The sequence below is a fragment of the Cydia strobilella genome, chromosome Z (assembly GCF_947568885.1).
Source record: "Cydia strobilella chromosome Z, ilCydStro3.1, whole genome shotgun sequence".
Taxonomy (NCBI): Eukaryota; Metazoa; Arthropoda; class Insecta; order Lepidoptera; family Tortricidae; genus Cydia; species Cydia strobilella.
The window spans coordinates 9889267-9916852 of record NC_086068.1 but is presented as its reverse complement, the minus strand read 5'-3'; the positions used below and the strand labels follow the sequence as shown (position 1 = coordinate 9916852).

Genomic DNA, 27586 nt, shown 5'->3' with positions numbered 1-27586 from the left:
GCGCGGAGGGTTCCGTACCATTACGCAAAAAACGGCAAAAAATCACGTTTGTTGTATAGGAGCCCCCACTTAAATTAATTATTTATTTTATTTTGTTTTTAGTATTTGTTGTTATAGCGGCAACAGAAATAAATCATCTGTGAAAATTTCAACTGTCTAGCTATCACGGTTCATGAGATACATCCTGGTGACAGACAGAAAGACGGAGAGATGGACAGACAGACAGACGGACAGAGGAGTCTTAGTATTAGCTGGGTTCCGTTTTTACCCTTTGGGTACGGAACCCTAAAAATTGTTTATCTCTAAGACTAGGTTGTTCGAAACTGGCATAATAGTTGCAATGGCTGCATCCTACACTATGCATTTATTAAGAGTGCAGTTTGACATTGGGGACCTCGAGGAACCGCCGCCATTTTGGAAATGTGTTTTCTCCTATAATAGAGAAAACATAACATATTTTATTAATAAATTACTCCAACGTCAGCAGATTTTGTGTGTTAATTACCAACCTACGGGTGTATATTTTTATGAAATCCGCTTATTACTTAGTTTTTAGACAGCAGAAGGAAAATTCTGATTTCATATTCGAAGGCCATATTCAATGAAATAAGTGTAACGTTTTCCGTACCTACATACATATTAATTATGCGTATGCGTACATTCGGTTCATTCTCCAAGTTACTCGAGGTCCTGAAACGTCAAATGTCTAGGACATCGAAATTTGTCATATAACTCCTATTTAACTACAAACAGAGTTTCAGGATTGATTTCGAGATTTCTGTTTTAGTTAAGATTGTATGATATTACAAATTAAACAAGACGGCCCATGTTTACTAAATATTGAAACTTAATTAACGTTACTTTTGTAATATAACTAAGTATCTTTTTGAAACTAACTTGAAAGGGCGAAAGCTGGCAATAATGTTGAGCAAAGTTTAATTTCAACTTTCTTTTACCTTTCAGCACATTTCTTCTTTTACTTACTAATGAATACTGGGAGACCATAAATCAATGCGACCTACTTCCTTTTCATTTTTCGTTTATACCTATATACATATTTTGGATTTCATATATAAGAATGTATTAAGAGGATAGTGGACGGGAGGAAAATGGGGACTACATTTGTAGTCCCCATTTCAGTATGGAAAATATATTTACAGAATTTATTGAATATTACCACTAAAGTGGAGTTTAATTCAATAGAAATAACAAAAAAACAAACCAATTTACCTTCATTTCTTCGTATTCTCGCACTTTATTTTTGTGGACAATGATTGTATCCACAGTTTACACTTAAAGTTTACTTAAATTTTTAATTTTACTCAATTACTAGTTGAAATATATGTTAATTATAAATATTTCAATGTAAACTACCATCATATAACTTTTATGTTATGCCTACGTTAAATGCTAAATAACTAAATCTGTCAGTTTATATTATTTGCCTTTTCTATGGCTTTGGTTTCATGTTACCTTAATTTCGTTATTTTTACCAAAATTTCTACATACCAGAACGGAATTGTGTCAAAATATACCTGAATCTCCGAATGTATTTGTAGAAACGTACTTTTCAACATTTAGGTATTTTGAGACTTGAACGATATGAATTAGTCATTAAATTTATTTAACGGCGTACATTGAAGATAATAATTAATTTGTATGAAAAATAGGAAGTTTAAAGACTTCATAATTTTTAAAAGTTATTGTCATCGTTATTAGTGTCATCGTTTGAGGAGTACAATGTTTAATTATTTGCTCGTGTTACAGAGAGGCCATACCCGAAATAGGACATCATTCAAATAAAAATTCCTCAAAAATAGTGATCGCACCTACTTGAAACGTTGAAACATGTGGCTCTAGTTGTATTCGGAAGAAATTTCGTGTGTTTATTTTACCGTTATATTTTCTGATTCATATAGGTAAAGTAGACATGACCTGCACCATGTAAACTCATTCGACTAAAAAAATCTGATATAGACAACGTTTCATATGCCTACCTAATTTGCATTAATGTCACTGAGGCAAATTCAAACCTTCATTTTGATATGAAAGTTATGCCATTTTGCTATCATTCGCGTGTGCATTTCGTTCGTACTTGGTTAGTACACAGCGACCATAAAATATCGTACATGTATTGGCGCTATCGAGGAACACGAGCGGATAACATCAAAATGCAAGTTCGAATTGGTCTCACTAATCCAAATGTTTTGGTTCGGTTCAATTACGGTATTGACAAAAAATACATTTCATTTTAACAGGTTGGAACATGGACAGACGCAAACGGTCTCTCCGTGAGCTCTCCTAAGCAAGTACAGCTTAAATCACCCGCATCTTACGATACCAACAAAACATATATAGTCACAACAATACTACAAGAACCTTACTTGATGCAAAACTCTAAAACGGATCACGCACTGCCTGAAACCCAATATCATGGGTTTTGCAAGGATTTAGTTGATCTTCTGGCTCAGAAACTTAAAATAAAATGTAAGTTTACAATGTGAATTCATGCATTTTATGTGTAGTCATATGTACCTACTTGCAGTTTAAGACTAGGTATGCTTACTGGTCGATTTTCTGAAAGCGTTAATGCCGAGTCGCAATTCCCAACAAGCGAAACAAAATATTAAAAACACCTCTTGTACTAGTGTACCTCTTATTAAATACCTAATAACTTAAGTAGTAAGGGTATTACAGCTTCTGCGGCACTTGGCGGCATCCTGCGGAGCAGATTTTTTTAGGGTTTTATGATCGTTTTTTTGCTCTATCCTTAATAGATATATGCTTACAGCTTCTGCGGCGGCTATTGTTTGTGTCGTGTGGATTTTTTCTCATGGAGAAAATAAAGGCGCATGTCTTGTGACTGCCCATTTTTTTGCTTTGACAGGTGTGTGATTCCGTCGTTAACGATTTATTTTATTAAGGTCAAAGTTTTTGCTATGTGGCTTCCCACGTCGTAATAATTACATTTTGTGGAATGCAATATATATTATAAAGTTATGTGACATGGGTTGTGAGAACTAAAAAACATTTTTCGAAAACCAATAAAATATCATTTATTATTACGAAATGCCATGGTCCTGTATTTTATTGTATATTTAATTATAGAGCATTTTAAAAACTGATCGGATACAAACACGTTACAACGTGTCGTATGATGCAACGCACAGGTGCTTGTTTTATTTAATAGGTTTTTTTGTTATAGAAAACCAATAAAATATTATTAATTATTACAAAATGTCATAGTCTCATATTTTATTGCGTATTCAATTAAGTATAGAACATTTTAAATAACTGATCGGATACAAACACGTTGCAACCTGTCGAATCATGCAACGCACAGGTGTCTGTTTTATTTAATAGGTTTTTGTCTTATCCGCGACGTATATATGTGTGTGTGTGTGTGTGTGTGTGTGTGTGTTGTTCAATAAAAGGAGAGATCAAATCGATGGAACCGTCATTCGTTCAAACGTGTTTGTCTGAAAACAGTGTTAAGTGTTAAAAGTAGTTTAAAGTACCGCAGTACGAGTAGGTACTCTTCATAATTAGTGTTCATTTTGAAAATCTTTCTACAACTTGCAGTGAATTAAAATGGAGGTAAGCTGAACATTAACTGACTGTTTATAAACAAACATTATCTACCTGTTTCCATTTGTGGCAAGTTCTCACAATTGTTTTTATTTTGTTTTAGATTTCAAACGAGAATTCTCTAGAGTGCACTTTCAAAAATTATTATTATGGCAATTTGAGTGATAATGATGAAACTGAAGTTTCAAAGCCACTTAAAATCCGAACCCAGAAACGAGCCAACAATATTGATGCATTTTTCGAAAAGCCTAAAAAGAAACAAGCTGCAGAATATTCGTCTACTGTTGCCCAGTTGACAAATGGAGGTACAAATTATATATCTTCACGTATAGATGACGTTTCAAAGGCCACCCATCTAATTAAAATTGACGTCTATGACATAAAAAAATTGCGAGGCATCCCAAACGATCAGCACTGGAAATTTGCGAATACTAGGATCAAATACTACACGCAGACTGAAGATGATGAGCATTATTCCAACACACAAGAATTAGTTTACAATATTACTAAACATATTGCAACTAAAAACGACTGTAAGAAATATTTCATCGAAGCAAAGCCATTTAAATAAATCATCCCTTACTCCGCCCCCACATAGAGTCCCCCACCAACGAACAAACGATTTTTGGGCATATATATAGCTACTCAACGCAAAGGAAACCATACCGTATCAGCACCCGTGGAAGTGAAACTACGAGTAAAAAATGGATCTACAAAACTCGCTATACGACGATGACCTGGCTAAACTTTGCGAGGACATTGAAATGCAAAATCTAAACTTTAATGGATATTCACCAGCTTCACCGCCTTTATACATCAGTTATACCGAAAACCCTCTTTTGATAACGTGGGAATCTTCATCTGAAGAGGAAGACATTGAAATGGACAACACGACTATATCTATCAGTGAAGATGCATATGAACCCATGTGCTATGACACTTTCGCCACCTGTGCTACAACATGTTCGTCGCCTATGCTACAACATGATGATTGGGCATCGGAGTGGGACAAAAAATTATGTGACATGCAATAAGATGCTACTAAATGTTTTAAAATTAGGACCGACTATATGTGTGTTTTTATGTGAAATTTTGTGTTAATGTAGGAAAGACTTGCATGTAATTAGTTATCAATTCATTGTAACCCTAAACCTTTTTTTTTTAATAAATTTGTTGAATACTTCTCCTGTATTTTACTGGTATAATTCCTGTCTGTGTACTTGCAATAATTATAAAGAAAAGAAATGAAAGACATTGTCTGGGAAAATATTTATTTATTACATATTTAAAAAAATTGATCTATACATATTCTTTACAACATAATCATTATACATGGTATTATTTAAAAATAAGCTTAAAAAATCAAACATCGTTTTACCATTAAATTTAAAATATATATAAACTAAACAGTATTCGCCACAAACTGATGTAAAATGATTTTGGATAGACACATGGTTATAAAACCATTTCTTTGAATTTCTTTTTAAAAACAGCTTATGATAACCAGAAGGCTTTCTACCAAAAGAATCAAAATATTCACCATTGCCATGAATATCAATATGAATTGCTACCCAGTGTGAACCAGGTTTAAAATCCGGGTCTAAATTGCTTATGATATAAACAGGTAGAGCCATGAAAACAGGTATTCTGTTAGCCGGATAAACATGTGGTTCAATCGCGGGGCAAATTTTTTTCATACATAATTGTAATTTCTTGGTATCCATTATACAATACTTATTGAATTCACAGATGAATTCATTACCAAGGTTTAGGAACTAATGGTACAATGTTTCATAAATGTATTATTATATATGCATGTTCTAATTAACTATTATAATCTACACTCACATCTCGATGTTTGTTTATTTCAATGATATTATCAAACTCTGCATAAACAATGCAATTAAGAGTTGTGGTAAGAGCACTTTCAAATCGAACTTCTAATCGTACACTACCATGTCTAACAAGATTCCAATGGGAAGTAGAACTTGCTGATAAATCAGGTGTTAAATCGAAACACATCAAACAATAACCATTTCCATAGTCTTCTCTACTTATTGAGTTCCCTTCATTAAGGAAATGAATACCCGTTCCAGAAAACAAGGTGTGATATGTTGACACCATTAAACCGGTACTGAAAGATGGTTGTAATGTTTTTGAAGGAACTTGGTGACCATCTACATACAAACTAAATAAGTTCATATCGTGGTGGTGGAAATTAAAAGGATTACTTTTTAAACTACCATTAAATGCTGTATTATCAACAAAACCCACAATACACCTTTTTGGAACTTGACCGAGGAAAATATTATCAAGCGATTTCCCTTGCACGCCTGTTGGTATTGTAAGTACTTTAACTTCCGCTCTTGTTATGGGATACTTTGCAGTCGTTGAAGCTAAAACCTTTTGATGTGCAAGTAAAACGCTCGGGTTAATTTTTGTTCTTCTAATTATTAAACTTGCGTCCATTATAAGTACTTTAAGTTTTTTATCTTGACTACACATGAGATTAAACGACTCCTTGGATCGTACTAATTTGACACGAATTTCAACACCGTTTATTAAAAACTTTTCTTGATTGAAAATATCACCGTGTAGGTGTCCTATCATTTCAACTTCCTTACTGTCTTTAATAAATTCTTGTCTTTTGGTCCAACCCTTATTAGTCGCATCAGTTCCATTCATATGACCCGAAGTGTCTTCGTACCATAACCCACATGTAAGATGAGACTGTTTTGCTGCCGGACCATAATTTAGTAGAGTTTCCATATATGCACGGTATGCATAAGTATTATTAGGCGGTGATACTAGTTTTTGATTTAAATATATATCCAACTGGTTGAAAAGTGAATGTAACCAATTATTAACTGGAGCAACATGAGTTTCTGTTGATTTGATTTTAGAACCATCTTGATTCAATATCTTTGCTTTAATATGCAGTAAAGTGTGAGACAGGTCAATATAGTCATCACCTGATCCTGGCACTTGAAATTCAATAGGACCATCATCACTAAGAGAAGAAATAGGTTTATAGTGTATCCACTGTCCATTTTCTATACTTGTTTGTGTTGATGGAAGGGCAAACAAATCTAACTCGGACTTAGCGCATTCGCATGAATGATTATGCAAAAATGACATGGTTTAGTTAGAAAAAATATCGTTGATATATTTTTTATTTTTCTTTGTACCTCTCTCTCGAAATGCTTTGGATGTAATGGTGCGCTCCTGTCTCTTTCGTTGCATTTTATACCCAGACCCTGACATCAACGAATCAATTTTTTCATCGGCTTTTCTTTTTAAATTACTGCTTGCATTCTTAAAACGAGACTTAAATGATTCATCAATAGGGTGTGAATTCATCATGTCAGACAAGAGACCAACTCCGGCATTTAATGCTTCTTTTCCAACCGTTCTAAAACCGCTGGATAACAGAGGAAATACTGATCTAAACAGACCCCCCAAAAAACTTCCTATGCCGTGTCCTCGTTGGTGGGGAACACCTTTATATACAATGCCTACTCCTGAACCAGCTTGATGAGAATAATAATGTTCATATGGACAGCGAATATTTTCACGGCTAATATGATTCATTTTATTCGTTGAAAATGTAGTTTCACACATGAAGTTCCAAACTGGAATGGAACCTTTCCACCCGTATGCATTCTTATATCAATTTCAATTGTATCAAACTCTCTACGCATAACGGGTATGTAATGTGCAGGAGAAAAGCTATGCATTTTATATGCTCCATAAATGTATTTTGTCGGATCAAGCGGTATTATTCTTACTAACGATGTCATAACATCCCCCACCACTTGAGGTTGAACGATATCCGTATATATAAATAATTGCGATGGTAGGCCTAAATATAAATTAGCAGGAAATTTTCCAAGTTGACATTGTATAAGGTTCGTATTTGGTTTGAAACCTAGCTGAAGGTTTAGTATTGGTGTTGCATGTACCGAAACTATTTCTTTATGCAAAGAAGTCACCTTGATAACTTTCGATATTCTGTCATAGCTAAATTTCACCTTGTTCTTCAATAATGAGTTTTCATTAAAGGCAGATAGAAAGTGATCCATGTCGTCATATGTCGTAGCCGGTATATGGGACTTATATTCAACGGAAACAGGTAATTTTTCATTTTGTAATAATACGTTCTTTTTTACATACACCACGTTTTCATGTTCCTGCACGTTGTACAAGGAACACGGGTAATGAAACTCCACTAATCCGACAACCCATTCTCCTTCTAATTTTATTGTCTTTGGGAGTTTGGTGAGAAAGTTTGCTGTTGTATTTTCGGGGTAATACTGTATTGAGCTGTTGCTCAACAAAGTTAAATAGAAACTATCATCACTCATATTTCTTCTAAACTCGACGCAGATATCCAACTATTGAATTTATTTGGATAACCTTTCCACTTCACAAGCACCTCCTTTCTGTTACCAACTCGTCTCGAACGTATTATTTTATCTATTTTACATGTCATGGTGGGGCTATAAGTAACTTTTTGTAACTCTTTAGAATAGAAAGTGCCTGTGATTGGTTCATCTTGTAAGTCCTTTAAGGTATAAACAAAATGAGGGGATCTTTTTATTATTGATTCGATAACAAAGATTTCATCGCTCCAATTGGTTTCGTAACCTTTTTGAAATATGTGTTTATATTTAGTTATTCTGACATGATCACCAACATTGAAACTGGAAGTATAATTACTTTTTAATCTATTTCTTGGCGTATCGTATAAATTAGTCCATACAGTCATAATGTTGTTAAAATTGACATCTATCGGACACATTTTAATACTAGAATGATAACTATGATTATATGAATAAAGGAGATCTTGTAAAATGTCAATGTATTTATAAGTATTTTTGTGTGTAAAATAGCGCCACATTTTCATTTTTAATGTTCTTTGAAATCGTTCTACAATACTTGCCTTAATGTCAGGATTATTCGTTGTATAGTAGTTTATGTTTTTACTTTTAAAATAGTTCCTTACTTCTTTGGAAACGAATTCAGTCCCTTTATCAGATTGAATGTGACGCGGAGTTGCTCTAGCTTCGATAAATATGTCATCAAAACATTGCTTAACTGTTTCTGAATCCTTCTTTTTCATGGATCTAGCAAAAGCATACTTACTAAAGACATCAATAACACAAATAATGTATTTAAATCCATCATTATATTTACTATATGTACGCATATCACTTAAATCTACTTGCCAAAGTTCATTATAATTGGAAAGAATGTATTTGTTTCGTGTAAAACGCCTTTGAACTGGTCTATGTAACGTATAGGTTTCCTGAGACCGTAACCAGTTTTTTACCTCATCTTTGTCCATTTGACCATGCATTGCTTTAGCTAATTTGTCAATACTGCTGTAGCCAGCTGGATTAGAAACATCATAGTAAATCCTGTTGATATCTAATAAGGGGTCCATCTCTCCCAATCTATTTTCTTTTTTGACACTTCAGGAGTTTTGCGTGAAATTGGTGTAGAGGCTCCTTTTACTTGAGTCGATGTTGATCTTGTGTTTTTATATATTGGTGAATCTTGAGCCTTGTTAGGATGAAGATTATTTATATATTCTAGATTAGATTGATTGCCTATGCAAGATGCGGGAACTCCAATGTCATTTAACACTGAAGCAAATTCTTTCCAGCCAGTGGGTTTTATTTTTCGTTTGAGAGGTCTCACGGTGTCACTTATCAAATCAGTTATATTACTTTCTGGAATTACTTGATTATTCACTACGATTTCCCCTCCTTCTTTCCACCAAATCTTCGGTTTATTTTTTAAAATAGAATCAAGCAGGGAGCGACCTTTTTTTTGGTAACTTTTTGGAATTAAATTTACGATGTGAGATGGAGTAAACTGTTCAGGGTAAGTGCGAGTTAAAGGAGTACTAGTAGCGTCATATTCGTATGGATTAGCATTTGGTAATGTCACATTATAATCAGTTTCATCTTTTTTAACCATAGATTTATCCATATACTTATCATAGTCTTCATGAACTTTTTTTATATCATCAAGAATAATAGGTAGCTTGAACGGTTTCCGATCTGTTTCTGTAAAATGCAAAAAACGTTGCAGTGTTTGGGAATATAATGCCCATTTTTCACGATCTCCCATTTTACTTTTCAATATCTTTTGCATGTCTGCGTCTAAGCGAGATAATGAATTCAAAGGTGCATTGTCATTGTGTTTAAGCTTCTCAATGAAATCTGGTTCTACTAGAATCATTTTCTTCGTATTCTCCATTTTAATTATGTTAATGAGCTCAGTAAGCTACTTAAAACAGCACCTAGTATAATTGGTAAAAACGCACCACCCTTTTGAATTATAATAGTCTTCCTTAATTTTTGTTTACCCTTAGAAACTAATTTCCGTAATATATTTTTATGTTTATGTAACTTGATCTTTTCTGTATTGTCTAATGGAACTTTTCCCCTTAAAACGTTGTAAATGCACTCACAAATAATATTTATTTCATCTTCGTCACATGCTTTAAGTAAAGCTTTACGATATTTTGGTTTTAGCGTATGTAGAGCTTTAAGCAAATGTTGATGTGTGGTTACTCTATCAGGCATCATTTAGAACTGACAAGAACAGAATGATTACTTACATATTTAAACCCTTTTTTCGGAATATATACTGTACAACATTTGTCAAATGGAAATAACTTAGTTTTAAAACGACATATATCATCAGTGCTTTGTTTCAAATCGATCATCAGGTATCCATGGGCTGGCGTTGTTGCATCTTTGTAGGCTTCTTCAACAAATTTAGTATTTTCAGGATAAACTTGTCGAGACAAATACCGTATTTGAGTTTTGTCTCTAGGATTTTTAAAGTAAACAATGTATGTTGTGTTCAAAGATATGTCACGTTGTCCTCTCCCTTGATGAAATAGATTTTGAGTTATATAGAAAACGCTTAAATTTCTGTGATGGCTACCTTTAGTAAAAATATCAACAATACGTCCATCTGATTCTCTCATTAAATCATCTATTATAAGTAGTTTAGGTTGCTTCCCATCGAACAAACTTAAATCGGGAATACCTTGAATATAATCGATACCATTTAAATTATATAGTGGTTGCATTTCATCATAGCACCACAGCACTTGAGTGAATTCTGTATTACACATTTTTCCTACATTTTTCAGAAAGTTAGTGACAAAGTTTGATTTCCCACAACCGCTTGGACCAGCAATAATAGCTGTAAATGGATGGATAAAATGATACATTACAGAAAACGGTCTTTCTCCTTTAAAGACCGTCAAGAAAATAAAATTCAATCATAAGATTATGTATATATATATATACACATGCGCACCTTCTTGCACACAAAAATGCATATTTATTTAAAATTGTTTACTACATTATGAATAAGACAAAAACTTTTTTTAAATATATTTATTTATAATTGTCGAAAAATACTGATACACAAAAAAATATACATACAATTTCCATCGTAAAAATAGATCTCTTATATTATATCTTATTGTTTAAAACATACCTTTTTTTATGTTTTATTACAAAATTCACTTAATATTAAAACTAAATACATTATATCCCCCCCCCCCCCCCCTTTATTTCGCTACTTCAACTTATAGTGGCCCCAAGCTAAGGTGTCAAATGATTCTTGACAAAGATATCTTTTCGTGTCTGAATAAGATAACGAAATTTTATTGATTTTCTGTGTAAATATTACATGTTTTATCGATCGAAATCTGTGCATTTCTGATAATAAATCTTTCTTTTCATTTAGACAATCTTTGTAGTCTTGCAACTTAAATTTCTTAGTCACACATTTATTTACACCTTTAGCCTTGGCCACTATTTTTTCCTCAACATTCAATGCGTACATTTTAGATCTTAAACCCACAAATTCTTTCAAAATTTTACCTTTATTTTCGTCTTTGAAATATCCTAATTTTTTTTTATTTATACATGGAAAACCGTAAATATTATTGGGGTCATAGTCAGATGTATCAAAATATTTTTTCAAGTCATTTCTTATATCAGAATAGAAATCTTCTGTAAAAATTTGATAAATAAAACTGTCTGTATCTGTATATAACAATTTAACATTATTCCCGAATTTTTGTTGCATATATCCATAATGGAAGTCATACATTAAAGTTTTTGACAAGTCTAATATACAAAATCCTAAGTATATAGGCTTGTTGTATAGTAGACTAGTTTTCTTTAACTGTACTGCAGCTAAGCTTTCAGAAAAAATAGAAATACTATGGAATTCAGGACGAGCGATATAGCTTTCGATTCCTTTGATATGATCTTTACTTTCCCACTGTGAAAGCAAATACACATCCACTCTTTTCTCAATATTTTCCATCGTTTTTCCAAAAACTGCATTGTTCATTAACTTGTAGAAGTCCTTTTCGAATTCGGTTTCTGCAGATGTCCTTAACGTAGTGTTCAAATCAATATACTTTTTGAGCCAATTGGTTTGTTTAAATTTTAAGATTCTATGGACTTTTGTTAAATTTAATCCATTGTCTAAACATTGTATAAGATTCCTATAGTGTATAATGTATTTTATTTTGTTTTTCAAATTTGGAATCAATTTTTTTTGTTTACTTTTATCTATTATGTGCTCAGCACAAAATGGTAAATCTGAGTGAGAATCATGTAATGAATCTGGATATTCCAAATCGACTTCTAAAATGTACCCATAATCAGCATCGTTTGAGAGTTTAAAGTCCATAGCTGGGTCAACCCATTCAAATTCACCAACAGGAAGACGTTGCGACATCGCCCAACCATACAAGTTATTAGCATCGAGGTAGATAAGATAAGATGACGGTTCATTTGAGTCAAAGTCTGACATATAATAATTATTTGACTTAGCATAACGATTACTGCATTGTGATATACCACCTCGAAGCCCTTTTTTAACAAACGAAATTTTATCGAAATCTGTTAAAAGTTCAAGTTGTATCCCAGTCATTTTTAGCATAGCATCCCAGCTGAGACCAGGAGCTGTAAAATAATGAGCTGGGTCCAAGCTGTATGTATCAAGACACACTGAACGAAAATTTTCAAAGACATCGGTTAATAGGAGGACATCTGTTTTTAAATACAAGTTAGAATAATCCAACATTGTTTTACAGTTGAAATGGGTCCATACGTTTTGTGCATGTTGATAATCCTCATCTGTTATACAGCTATCTGTTAAGGCACTGTAAAAATCACTTATTTTAGGCAACGATGACGCTTCAAGAGATTTACTAGATTTCATAAACTCGTATGGAAATATACCCTTTTGCTTCAGAAGTTTAAAATCTTCGCATCTAGGGTATTGTTTCCTTAATTCATGGAATTGGTGTTCCCGAAGGTTTCGGGCTAATTTATCTAAACTACTCGACATGAACCTAAAGGAATCAACAAATCTAAGTGATAAACATTTTCCATCAAATTTAAGTTCTTTGCTAAATGAAATATATTTTTCTTTATTTTGAGGTATAATCTCGATGGGCCCTTTACGGAAATTCAATGCTTTTACAATAAAATGTGCGTCGTAATTACTTAGATTATGGAAAAATACTGGCACGAATGAGGGAGGTTTGAATTTATTATTACAAGCCTTATGTGTCACTCCATGGAATTTTCCTGTGGTCCAATCATAACTGAAAACGCTTTCAGATTCTAACGTCTTATTACATACAAAACACTTATTATTAGCTTCTCCAATTTTGTTTAAATCGCTCTGATTTAATCGAATGGGTTGTTTTCGAAAGCAAATATATTTTATTAATTTTGTTAAATCATTATAAAGAGTCTCCATAAATACTTTAGCACAATCTGGGCCTGTATATGATCGATAGCGTGAAAGACTATCATCAAATGAACACTTTATAAAATAACCAAAACTGTACACTTCATGTTGTTGAACGTTTTTTGTGTACGATTTTGATTCTTTCTTTTTGTTTGGTTTTGATTCTTTCTTTTTGTTTGGTTTTGATTTGTTAGGAATGTTAGGATCACAAGACGATATGGGATTTAAAAATGCCTCAAAATCTGCGTAAACAACAAACGGTAATTTAAGCTTACGGTGATATTTATCAAAAAAAATGTTATGGTTTGAAATTTCTTTACCAAACCAATCTTTATAATTCTTATCATGATTTGGGAGTTTAACAACAAGGTGACAACAATCATTTTTTTGATGATTAGTTAGTTGTTCATTTGAGTAAAATGCTAATAAACACCCATCACAAATGTGAAAGCTATAATTGGTTGTTGAAATCTGTCGGCTTACTAATCGAGATAGATTTTTTATATAACAGTAATGTCCCTGGCTACCATTAGATATGTAAAGTAAATTAATATGTGTTGACTTACGACATTTGGTAAAGTAAAGTGGACCGTTTACTTCATGTGATTTGGAATTTTCATTATATTGTAATCCGAAAACATTAATGCTTATATCATTTAATTTTTCAACTTTATGAACATCTGTAAGTTTAACTGGGAATGGTATGTTTGAAAATTTTAATTTGTTACGATGAGTAATATAGGACGACACTCTCTGTGAACTGTTCCTAACCGGATACAGCGCTGAAAGAATCGCCCATTTCAAACACTCGTGGTCATGGTTTTGGACGTTGATTATTGCTTTTTTTGTTTTAATATCATGTGGTAAATCAACATATGAAGAACCGCGTAATGGATTAAATTGGTTAACGTTCATGTCTAAGTATTTTATGTCTTTAAGACTCCATCCGCTGTCTTTTTTTTCAAAGTTTGAAATTTTATTTGTGAGTGAGTTTTTGAAATTTTCTAAAAATTCTTCTCTGTTATCACCTTTACAAATAGTCCAACTCAAAATATTAAAATCGAAATAATTGTTGATTCCTTTAGATTCTTGTATGAACTCTGCGTGTAATATAAAACTAATCTTGAAAATGGTTAGCTGTTGAATGCAGTCATCTATTAAATTATTTAAAGATGTTTTAATACTCTCAAAAAAAAGTTCTGGTGTCTCAAACTCAAGGTTAGTTTTTTCCGGATTTGTTATTCTATAAGTTAATAATCTATTCCCAAATGCAGTTTCAATAAGTTCAACATTGGGATAAGAATGCTGAAATTTTAAACTATTATTTTTATGAACATTACTTCTTAAATGCTGGGCGTAGTACCTCCTCGAACCGTTCTGTTTGCAGGTTTTACATTCGACGGTATCAACGATGACAGGAGTTGATGATGATGATGCAGCTATTCGAGAAGTTGATGGTTGTGGCTCCATGGCAGCTGCTGGATGCTGGCTTGACGAATCACATGGTTGAATGGTTTCTTCTGACATATGTTTTCTTTTTATTCCGCGTGTTACGCATCTAAAAATAAGAAAAAAGAATAGATTAAAATACATATGTACAAGAATGGATTTAAAAAAAAATATAGTACGAAAATTCACTTGTACCGTAATACCTGACATTAAATTTGACTGGCAAAGAGAACAATACGCTTCCATGGTTAATACACCATCTATCTCATCATAAGGTAAAATCGATGATCGTTTAACATTTACATGCCCACTACAAGGGGTGATAAAGGGTTTAAAATCATGATCGTGAGCTATACTCGGATCAAGTTTTCCACTGATAAACCACAATCTTAAATATTTATGAAAACTAGCCAATAACACTGATTTGCTAAACATTTTAATGTCTTCGCTAGTAAAATCCATCACGATGGTGAATGCTTATTAAATGAGGCAGATTGTTTGGGATTTTATTTATATTCGATTCATCTCCCCACTACTAAACAGTAATTAAAGTAAAACTGGTTAAACATGTTACACTCAAAAATTACTCACAAATTTTGCTGCTGATTCTCGGCTTCCAAACAACGTTCATAGAGTTCATTATCAAAAACTGACTTGTTGAGATCTGAAACGTCTTCACACCGTTCATAGAGGTCATCGTCGTATAGCGAGTTTTGTAGATCCATTTTTTACTCGTAGTTTCACTTCCACGGGTGCTGATACGGTATGGTTTCCTTTGCGTTGAGTAGCTATATATATGCCCAAAAATCGTTTGTTCGTTGGTGGGGGACTCTATGTGGGGGCGGAGTAAGGGATGATTTATTTAAATGGCTTTGCTTCGATGAAATATTTCTTACAGTCGTTTTTAGTTGCAATATGTTTAGTAATATTGTAAACTAATTCTTGTGTGTTGGAATAATGCTCATCATCTTCAGTCTGCGTGTAGTATTTGATCCTAGTATTCGCAAATTTCCAGTGCTGATCGTTTGGGATGCCTCGCAATTTTTTTATGTCATAGACGTCAATTTTAATTAGATGGGTGGCCTTTGAAACGTCATCTATACGTGAAGATATATAATTTGTACCTCCATTTGTCAACTGGGCAACAGTAGACGAATATTCTGCAGCTTGTTTCTTTTTAGGCTTTTCGAAAAATGCATCAATATTGTTGGCTCGTTTCTGGGTTCGGATTTTAAGTGGCTTTGAAACTTCAGTTTCATCATTATCACTCAAATTGCCATAATAATAATTTTTGAAAGTGCACTCTAGAGAATTCTCGTTTGAAATCTAAAACAAAATAAAAACAATTGTGAGAACTTGCCACAAATGGAAACAGGTAGATAATGTTTGTTTATAAACAGTCAGTTAATGTTCAGCTTACCTCCATTTTAATTCACTGCAAGTTGTAGAAAGATTTTCAAAATGAACACTAATTATGAAGAGTACCTACTCGTACTGCGGTACTTTAAACTACTTTTAACACTTAACACTGTTTTCAGACAAACACGTTTGAACGAATGACGGTTCCATCGATTTGATCTCTCCTTTTATTGAACAACACACACACACACACACACACATATATACGTCGCGGATAAGACAAAAACCTATTAAATAAAACAGACACCTGTGCGTTGCATGATTCGACAGGTTGCAACGTGTTTGTATCCGATCAGTTATTTAAAATGTTCTATACTTAATTGAATACGCAATAAAATATGAGACTATGACATTTTGTAATAATTAATAATATTTTATTGGTTTTCTATAACAAAAAAACCTATTAAATAAAACAAGCACCTGTGCGTTGCATCATACGACACGTTGTAACGTGTTTGTATCCGATCAGTTTTTAAAATGCTCTATAATTAAATATACAATAAAATACAGGACCATGGCATTTCGTAATAATAAATGATATTTTATTGGTTTTCGAAAAATGTTTTTTAGTTCTCACAACCCATGTCACATAACTTTATAATATATATTGCATTCCACAAAATGTAATTATTACGACGTGGGAAGCCACATAGCAAAAACTTTGACCTTAATAAAATAAATCGTTAACGACGGAATCACACACCTGTCAAAGCAAAAAAATGGGCAGTCACAAGACATGCGCCTTTATTTTCTCCATGAGAAAAAATCCACACGACACAAACAATAGCCGCCGCAGAAGCTGTAAGCATATATCTATTAAGGATAGAGCAAAAAAACGATCATAAAACCCTAAAAAAATCTGCTCCGCAGGATGCCGCCAAGTGCCGCAGAAGCTGTAATACCCTTACTACTAACTTATGTTCCACTGTAATATTGTTACCTATTGGGGATTGGGTCTACTTTACTCTCTACTAAAACTCGTTTAATTTGCAAGAAGGTTAATATGGTCTAGATTTTATATTATTACTTCTTCTAGATGAGTTGAGACTCGTACAAGATGGGACGTATGGATCGGAAACCCCGCCCACAGGTTGGTCCGGTATAGTTGGCGAAATAGTTCGAAAGGTAAGTTGGATGATCCCTCTTATCACCGGAACCTACCCGTGCTTCGTAATATCCTAAAATAATAGAAAACACTCAATTTAAATTGGTAAGTAAAAGAAAAGGTTTCCCAATAACTATTGTTTTATTCATTAATTGTATTGAGAATTAAGCAAATTCGTGCTTCGATTTAACAGGTAATATACATATATGGCGCTGAGGTTGAGCTCCGTATATAACGCGGAAGCGCGGTGGCACTATCAAAAGAAAAAGTTTGAGAATTGAGTGACTACATAACGTATGGTACAGCACCATCTATTTTACAAGGGCACGATTTTTTCATATACTTTACACATCTAACCTACAGACAGGGTTTAATAGTCTAAAAGGTTTATGCAGCACAGATGGTAAGCGACCGGACGGCATTACGCTGGTACCTTATGCAAAAAGCCGTAGCCTGACATGGGATGGGGTGCCACTTTCGTTAGCACTTTTGCACCCATTTCAGCAAAGTGGCAGCGATGCATGCCGCCGAAAATGCTGCGAAACTGAAAAATAACAAATATGCAAACTTGGTACCAGCGTACGATTTTGTTCCGGGCACTTGAAACGGCCGGACCATAGTGTGAAGAGGCAAAATACCTACTCATAAGAACTTTGGGGCGGGTTTGAGGGATAAGGGCTGCAACCTCCGTTTCGGTTCTTGTTACCTGGTAGCAATTATCGCTTGCCGTGCAACGTGCAACGCAGAAACGTCGGTAAATTTTTTGGCACGTTTGTACCAGGTGACATCGGAATAGAGCTTAGGTTTTTAGATAAGTTTAAACTAACCTATTTAAAAAAAAAATAAGCTCCTACAAAACGCTACTCTATATTACTTATTTTCTACACTTTATATACTTTATAAATGTACTTTCGTCGTACGTATTTTCCAAGCCGATTCTCTTCAGGCACTTATTCTACAAAAACCAACGAAATTTAGGTATTTGTACAGAAATCTATCTCTCACTCATCCTTTTGGTTATAAAACTTGTTACAAAAAGTAATCCATGCGAAGTAGAACAACCTGGAAACAAAACAACGGACCGAAAACCATTCGTAAATTTAATTTCCTTTCTTCTGTAACAATTGAAAGTTACGTGTTCCTAGTCCTGTAACAGTTTTCTTAATTAACTGGCATTCGTTCACGATCCAGACCTTTATTTATTTATTTATTTCAATTGCACTTAAAAGCTCAACCTCTTTCATGGGTTCACTGAGTGGTTAAAATCCACTTGTTTAATTTATACCTATTAAAATAGTAATAACTAAGAAGTCATAATTAGACGCAGTAGTTTTATAAATATTCTATATGTAAAGATAAATGAGGTTTACTTACGCGGTTATTAAAGACACTGTTCAGCAACCACCACAACATCATTGATTACGAATTTCCACTGAAAGCGACAATAGTTATTTTCATTTCTCATGCTCTGAAAGAGGGTCATTGTTGTTCTAAAAGGTGTGCAGAAAATGATACGCGTCTGCACTAGAGCATTTTACGTTCGAAGTACGATTTTTTTGATTTTTTTACGATAAGCAATTCAAATTTGAGTTTAAATGGATTTGTTATACAATTTCCATTCTGATATTTGACTCTCCATTCCATAAATAATGATACTTTTGCCTAAATTGTTAACCGAAAGTACCCTTAAGAAATACTATAAAAATGTATACTTGGTCATGTTTTAAAAAAAACACATGCATTTTACTTTCCTCGTATTCGAAATGAAAAGTAGAGTGTTTAACTCGGGTGAAAGGCATCATTTCAGCCTCGGACTATTGGCGCTCTCACTGTGTTCGAGCACCAAAATACCTCGGCAGAAATGAGTGCCTTTCATCCCTTGGTTAACAATCTACTATTGTTATACAAGGGTGCAAAGTTGTATTTTACCCGCGAGTGTGGAATTGAAACACGAGCAAGCGAAAGGATTCTATAGTTGAAAATAGAATCCTGAGCGTAGCGAGTGTTTTAACACACGAGAAGTAAAATACATTTGCACCCGTGTGTAACACAAAGATTTCCCCTCAGTATAGCGAGGAAAGTGCAACACAACAGGCGTTAGATCATCTTAATCAACTGGAATCACTCATTTTTTTACGATACTATAAGAAAAAACTCTGGAAATTCTGTACTTTTACGTAAGAAGTTTTTAAGTAAATTTTTTGTTGACAATGTTGACATTTCTGACGTATGAAATGTCAATGATGCGTTTAGAAATTGCATCGACTTAACTTGTGCGTTCAGAATTATATTTAACATAATTATTTAAAAACAACCGTTTATTATGGTATTTTAAGGTTTATGACATAAAATCATTAAATAAAGCTAAATCTGGTATTTTTTATTAGATTCTCAAACCATTTATTTAATGATAATTAATATCGAACGAACCATTATCATGAGCGTTTTACGTTTTGTTTCTGTCAAGCTACTTAAACACGCTCCATCCAAGGTCAAATTACTTTCCCCACTAGTGGATAAAATGCGTTTTTCCCCGCATGTTTTAAAGGATAAAAGACGGCTTTCCGAGCTAGTGAGGGGAAAAAGACTTTTAAGCTCTCAAACGATTGTAGTGGAAATCCGCATAATTATTATTCGGTTCTAAAATTAAGTTGTAGTAATAACTATGTATGTAGATGTACCTAATTATTGTATTAAAGTTGTCAAAGCTTAATTTTATTACACCTCATAGGTAATATACATCTTTTTAGGGTCAGTGTCGAGTGTCGACTTTGCGGTCGTAATACAGTCCTGGATTTGCAAGCGTCCATTAGTTACAAGGACAACTTACTTTGACGCTTTGAACCCTCAATTTTTTTGATTTCATACATACTTTTCTCAGATTTTCAATAGGTACCTACTGTTGCACTTTGTATGTACTCGTATACTTTAAATGTGGAACTTCATGAAAAATTACAAAGTAAAATAAATATAAAATACTTTTTTATAGTAATAATAATTAAAATGTAACTCAGTAATCCTTCTCTGTTCATTGGAACAAAGAAGGATTACTGAGTTACATTTTGGATTGTTATTACTATAAAAAAGTATTTTTGGCCCTTTTACTAAGATCGAAGGATACAGTTAATGGTCCGTAAGTAAGAGACTTAGATTATCGCTTCGATCCATAATCATAGAACCGACTCAACCTGTTCAAACGTTTGCGAATTGATTTATCTGTTGTGAATGAATAATTGGTATCCATGCATGCAAGTTACAGTCTAACATTAAATGAACCGCTCGAATGTAATAACTATGAAAATATAATGCATTATTGTCTAGCTGATCATACCGACTAAAATAAATATAATATTTATAATCTTCACTATCTATATGGCTTGTAGCACATAAGAATAACTCACTTAGTTTACGACTCCAAGTGCCGGAAAATATGAGAATATTCAGATGGTGCTCGGTGGTAAACAGGAAAAATGACACACTCGCCTCCTTTTATATCAAAGGAAAGCAGAATTTCATTAGAGTTTGAAGGTAGAGGCACGTAGAGAAAAAGTAAATCTCTTAGTTATAAACTGTACAAAGACTCAAGTAAGCTTAAAAGTATTTACTTGCCAAGATAAAATAATGCAGTTTATTGCGGCATCCATGTTTTCCGAGGGGACGTGCTTTGTCAACGTTCCGATGGACTTTTTATTCGAATCCAATTTCTACGCTGTATGAACGGTTTCTTCTATAAAATATGAGCATTTATCTACCGGTCACTGACACCACAAATATATCAATAATTTCTCGTGTTGAATATCTATTTAACGATTAAAACCATCTGGTTTTAACATAGAAAATGTTTATTAGGTCGTTTTCGTGGGTGTAATTCGGCTATATACAAACGCAGTGTTACAAAAGTTACAAAGATATACGAAAGGCAGTTGTATAAAAAGATGCAGGCACTTGCGGAGCATCGTAGGGTACTAAATTTTTGTAAAACGGTTGGTAACTATTTTTGGAAAATTGTAAATGGTAGAAAAAAGACAAAGTTTCCTGTTTTTTCGGACCGAAAGTATATTATTCTGAAAAAGAAAGCCGATATCTAAAGAACAAAAAAAAAGCTTCCGAGACAGATAGATTGTCTATCGTTTGAAAAAATTAATTTTGGAATCAGTTGAAAACCGTAGGCTGGGCAGGTGCCCTTATCATTGAATCAGATTAGTGAGATTCGGCTATATTTCCGATAGTTATGAAGATAGACGAAAGTCATTAATGTCAAAAGATGCGGTGCATACGGTATCGTATCGTAACTAATTTTTGAAAATCGATGTGTACATTTTTTTAGAATATCGAAAAGGATGGGAAAGACTACTAAATTTACCGTGTTTTCGGACAAAAAGTTGAGTAGGGTCTAGGTTCTAGGGTCTAAGGTCTAGGGTCTAAGGTCTAGGGTCCAGGGACTAGGGTCTAAGGTCCGGGGTCTAGGGTCTATAGTCCAGGGTCCAGGGACTAGGGTCCAGGGTCTTGGGTCTAGGGTCCAGGGTCTAGGGTCCACGGTCTAGAGTCCAGGGGCAGGTAAAATAAAAAATAAAATTGAATTCCCATTTCAAATGGACGAGCAGAGGGCTGAACTATATGTATACTCAGTACTTTTTATTTTCCATGTTCTTTTTCAATGTCATCCGATAGTTGCGAGTAGTGCGAAATCTGTATTTTTTTTTAAATTGAGCAAAATACCGACTTCGTTTATTGTAGAAAACTCATGAAAAAAAAAATATTTATAATAATTTCGAAAAAAACATATGCAAGTATGTTGGACGTTGCCAGGTTCGGCGTAACTAAAAAGATACGCCGCGTAATGAAAAGACGTCCAGTATTTTGTATTTTGTACGCACGTACATAAGGTTTTATTAGTCACATTCATGCTTTTTAGGGTTCCGTAGTCAACTAGAGGAACCCTTATAGTTTCGCCATCTCCGTCTGTCTGTCTGTCCGTGGCTTTGCTCCGTGATGCTTAGTGATAGAAAGCTGCAATTTGGCATGGATGGATATATAAATCAATAAACCCGAAATAAATAAATCGCAAAAAGTCCCCTTTATAGTAAAAAGACGTACAGCCACAGTTACAGGTTACAGTACGTATTACGACATTAAATAGGTTTTAAAGTTATTAGGCATTATTCGTGTAAATAAAGTAAAATGTAAGAATAAAATTGCTTATTTTACTCATTTAATTGTTATTTAATTTTCTAACAGCAGTTTCATTGGCTGAATGAGTAATGCCGTTGACTATTGGCAGTTTTAGAATGAAAAAGCAAACAATTCAAAAGTAAGAGGCAATCCCGCAGATTTTCATATTTTAATAAACAAATTATTTTTTAATTACTGCAGTTTTATTAATTAATTAATTAAGTTTAGTAAAATAAGGTTTTTTTTTTCATAAATACCGCAATTCAATGTTTTTTGCTATGGATTATTATGACCAGATTGATACTCCGATTGAAAGTAAGTTCTAAGGAAAAAATCATGGCTGATTATGCAAATTTGCCTTGTGGTTTTTGGTTTCCTCGTATTCGATATGGAAAGTGCATTGTTTACCTCGGGTGAAAGGCACCAAGCATCATTTCATCCCTTCGTTAACAATCTTCTATACTATTCTATACTTCTATACTAATAGCTCCAGTTTAGACTATTGTGACGGTAGGGTAACTACGGAACCCTACACTGAGCATGGCCTGAACATGCTCTTGGCCGGTTTTTTATTAAATATTTTTTTATTATATACTTTATTGTACACAAGAGTTTCTACAAACATGACAGTATGGAGAGGTCAAACTTTCGACCCCTAAACTAGGTAAGCGCCGTCCTGTGCCTGTGGGCTAGAGTTCGTCCAAATTCGATGTCGAAACAAAATGTTTAGAATCAGAATCAGAATATTTTTATTTGTGAAAATATAGATACAATAAAATTGTGGTGTTAAATTATGTACAGGTTTCTCTATGTTTACCCACGGGTGCAGGATACAAATTTAGGTTTATGTCGTGTAACAGCAGTAAGATAATAAAACATTAAAGTAATTGCTATAAATAGTTATTTAAATAGTTATATAGGAATACACTTTAATTATGTTAGCTAGTCAGTTGCCTTTGCCTGTGCTATTATAACGAGGAGATTTTCAGTCTCATTGTATGTTAAATTATGCAGCCAATTTTCTACTTAAATTTTGACTTCCCGCCTTGTCAGGCTATAAATTGTGATTAAATTATTGAAGTTTGTTATAAAGGCGTGCGCCCTGAGCTTCGATCTGTCGATGGCCAAACGCTGTGCGGCAAGACACCGTTTTACAGACAGGGTGTCCCTGTCGTTTTTGGGCATTAATATTATTGAATGGCACTAGTGAATGCTGTCTCAAAATTGTACGCAGCAGGTATTATCTGCCTTACAGAGAGCTCTTTGGACTAAGTAGAGTTGAGTTGTAGGATAGTCGCGTTTTTTGAAGTGCATCACTTTGAAGATTGCCCTTTGCGCTCTCTCTACCCTAAGCAGTATGGTTTTACAGGTTCCACCGCACACTGGGATGCAATAGGTGATGATACCTAGCTTGGCACAAGCTTTGATAGACTTGGCTTGGCAATTGACTAGACAGCTGAAATTTTCACAGATGATGTATTTCTGTTGCCGCTATAACAACAAATACTAACAACAGAATATAATCAATATTTAAGTGGGGCTCCCATACAACAAACGTGATTTATTTGCCGTTTTTAAGCGTAATGGTACGGAACCCTTCGTGCGCGAGTCAGACTCGCACTTGGCCGGTTTTCTTTTTCTTTTATCAACATTTTCTTAAGAAATTTCTCACTTGAATTCGGGTCTGTCGCTTGATGAACGGACAGGAAAAAAAATCCCTAAAAATATTTTTTATCATTTAGTTGTAATACGGAAAGTAATAACTTTTTAAAAAGTATTTACCACAAAAACAACCATAAAATTTAATAATTGTTACAGTACATATGGTGCTACTTTCTCGCACTAGTGCGTAAAAGAGGACTTTTCGTGCATATGTCGAAAGTTTAAAGGGCCATATGTACTGTAAAATGTTGTACGATACATGTGCGAATAGGTAATTCGCAACTCGTGTCGATTTAAAACACTCCCTGCGGTCGTGTTTTAATATATCGCCACTCGTTTCGAATTTCCTCTTTTCCGCACTTGTATCGTAAATAACTATACTCTTCGCATACTTGGCAACGTCCAACATACTGGACTTAGCAAAAGTGCCGTGTAATCGACAACGGGCAAAATACTGGACATTACACTGTCTTTTTAAGTTTGTTTTACCCATAAATACAACACGTTATTATGTAAATTATACTGCCACGTAAGAAATAGTTAGTAACCTACATGTTTTAATGCTGCATAATACTGTCATATAAAAAAAAATTAAATATGGGAAAAATGACAGTCTGTCGGATGCTTCCTTGCAAGTTCTGCGTTCTATAGGACTTTGACAAAAACATTATGTTTACACTGGTTCCCAATATTTTTTATTTACTTTAAAAAATAAGCGGTTTTGACTTATTTACAATATTAGTGATGGTAATTGCTATAACTGTTTCTAATTTTAGGTATCTATGTCAAACGGTCCCTGAGAAAAACGCATTTAACTGATTTGAAAGACCGAAGTGATCCCATAAGTGTTCCTTTAGTCAAAACAAAGTTTTGCACGGAACACTTACGACTTGGGTATTGAATTATAAAAAGGTAACAAAGTATAATAACAGTATTTTCTGAGTATAATATATACCCATTTGTATAATATATATGCTATCGTAATATCCCGTTTAAGTGAAAACGCATTTTAACCATTATGACAGCACTATGATTATAAAGATAAGTTAGTAATAATTAAAGTGAAAAATATACTTCATAATACGTACGTAGTTCTCATCTGCAACATAATATTAATTAAAGTGAGCTAAAAATATCCAAAGATGCTGGCCAAAGATCCGAGGTAGAAAATGCCTGTTTCCACTGAGGTGCTTTTTTCTAAAAACGTAAAGCAATACAATAAAAATATACCTACTGCAAACAATGTTCGGTGACTGACCTGAAACCGCGGTAGTATTTAATATACTTAAGTATGCTATTGTTTAGCGATAAACATTTTATTAAATGCTGTGTAACTGTAAAGTTGTTTTTAATTTCACGTTACCGACCGTCTCCAGTAAGAAATGTTTTAAATTAACAAACCAATTCGCAAAGTACTTAATTTGCCACCATTTTATAGTTTTAATCACTACATAGTATAAAACAAAGTCGCTTCCTGCTGTCTGCCTGACCCTATGTATGCTTAGATCTTAAAAACTACGCAACGGATTTTGATGCGGTTTTTTTTAATATATAGAGTGATTGAAGAGGAAGGTTTATATGTATAATACATCAGCATTGCACCCGTAGCCGGGGCGGGTCGCTAGTTTATTTTAATTCATTATTATTATTATAAAATAAACTAGTCTTTCAAACTTATATTTCAATTTTTCCGTTTTCGATTTAAGAACTATACACGGGCATTCCTAAGCATGTCTGGGAAAAAGGTGTTAACAATGCATTGGGCATATCGTTATTACAAAATGGTCAATAACGAAGTTCCTAGAAAAAAATATCAACATGAAAACTCGTAGCAAACTGAGAAAGAGATTCGGCTATATTTCAAAAAGTTACAAAGAGATACAAAAGGCAGTGGTATTAAAAGATATGATAGGGTAAAAATTTTTCGAATATCGGTTGGTAACCTTTTTTGGAAAATTGAAAATGGTGGGAAAAAAAGTCAAAATTTCCTGTTTTTTCTGACAGAAAGTAGATTATTCTAAAAACAAAAGCCGATATCGAAAAAAAGAAAAAATCCCGAGGCAGATAGATTGTCTATTGTTTGGAAAAAGAAATTTTGGAATCAGTTGAAAACCGTGGGCTGGGTAAGTGCCCTTATAATTTAATGATTATCAGATTAGTTACCCCGAATAGTGAGATTCGGCTAAATTTCCGAAACTTGAGCAAAGCTCATCCTCACTTCTTAGACACATGGCACACCATGAATAAGCGGGCATCCCGCTCGTTTCTTCCCAGAACGTGCAGAATGTGGAATGAGTTGCCTCCTGAGGTATTTCCTTTGTGCTACGACATGGGATTCTTCAAGAAGCGGGTATTTAGGGTTCTCAAGGGTCGGCAATGCTTAAGTGGCTCCTGTGATGTTGCTTACGTCCATGGGCGACGATGACTGCTTCCCATCAGGCGGCTCGTCTGCTCGTTTGCTGAATATCACATAAAAAAAAAAAACTTGTAAATATAGACGAAAGTCATTGATGTCAAAAGATGCGGTGCATATGGGGTATCGTATCGTACCACATTTTTAAAAATCGTGGTGTACTTTTTTTTGAATATCGAAAAGGATGGGAAAAACGACTAAATTTTCCATGTTTCCGGACAAAAAGTTGAGTTGAGTCGAATGTAGGGTCTAGGGTCTACGGTCCAGACTGTCCAGAGTCCAGGGTCTAGAGTCCATGGTCTAGGGTCCAGGGTCTAAGTTCCAGGGTCCAGGGTCTAGGATAGGGTCATTAAAAATAAATGGAACTAATTTCAATGGACGAGCAGAGGACTGAACTAGGTACTAAGTACTTTTTATTTTTGGTGTTCATTTTCAATGTTTGTAGCCAATTTTTGTAATCATAAATTGTTTACGTTATCGTAGGACACAAGATCGAAAGCAAAATATTTTTCAGCCTTCCCGTTCAATCTCGAAGGGTACGATGACCGCATCGCTCCCTTCAAGGTCCTTGTTTATTGAGTCTCAGACGCATTATTGTAGTTATAAAGGATTTGCGCCCCCCCGGTCGACGGACACTCGTTTGCTTTAACTTTAGCGGAGAAATTTGACGGTAAATCTAATATCCAGCGAAGGTTCCCTTAATCTCTTTGTCTTTACGAGAGGTTTCTTATGTGTACTTTATTTCAGACCCTGTCGCTACATTTAATGAAATATTTTGGAGAGTTAGTTTGACTTGGGTCGTACCTACATACATATATTAAAAATAGTATTATTATACAAGTATTATGTACTACTTATATATACAAGGTATTTCTTCAACTCTGAGACATATTTTGTGATGAATTTTAATAAGGTCGTACTGATCAACTTTTACTACCTACCGGTGTCCAGCAATACCCTGAGAATTA

At 34.0% G+C, this 27586-nt stretch overlaps 1 protein-coding gene across 1 annotated transcript in view; it reads left to right on the top strand.

The window, feature by feature from the left end:
• The window catches only part of LOC134754474 (glutamate receptor 1), a 127245-nt gene that overhangs the window by 64157 nt on the left and 35502 nt on the right, over nt 1-27586 (top strand). Inside the window, exons 9-10 of the mRNA XM_063690808.1 lie at nt 2259-2487; nt 17303-17391. Of these exons, the coding sequence (XP_063546878.1) occupies nt 2259-2487; nt 17303-17391 (318 nt within the window). The remainder of the gene's footprint in view (nt 1-2258; nt 2488-17302; nt 17392-27586) is intronic.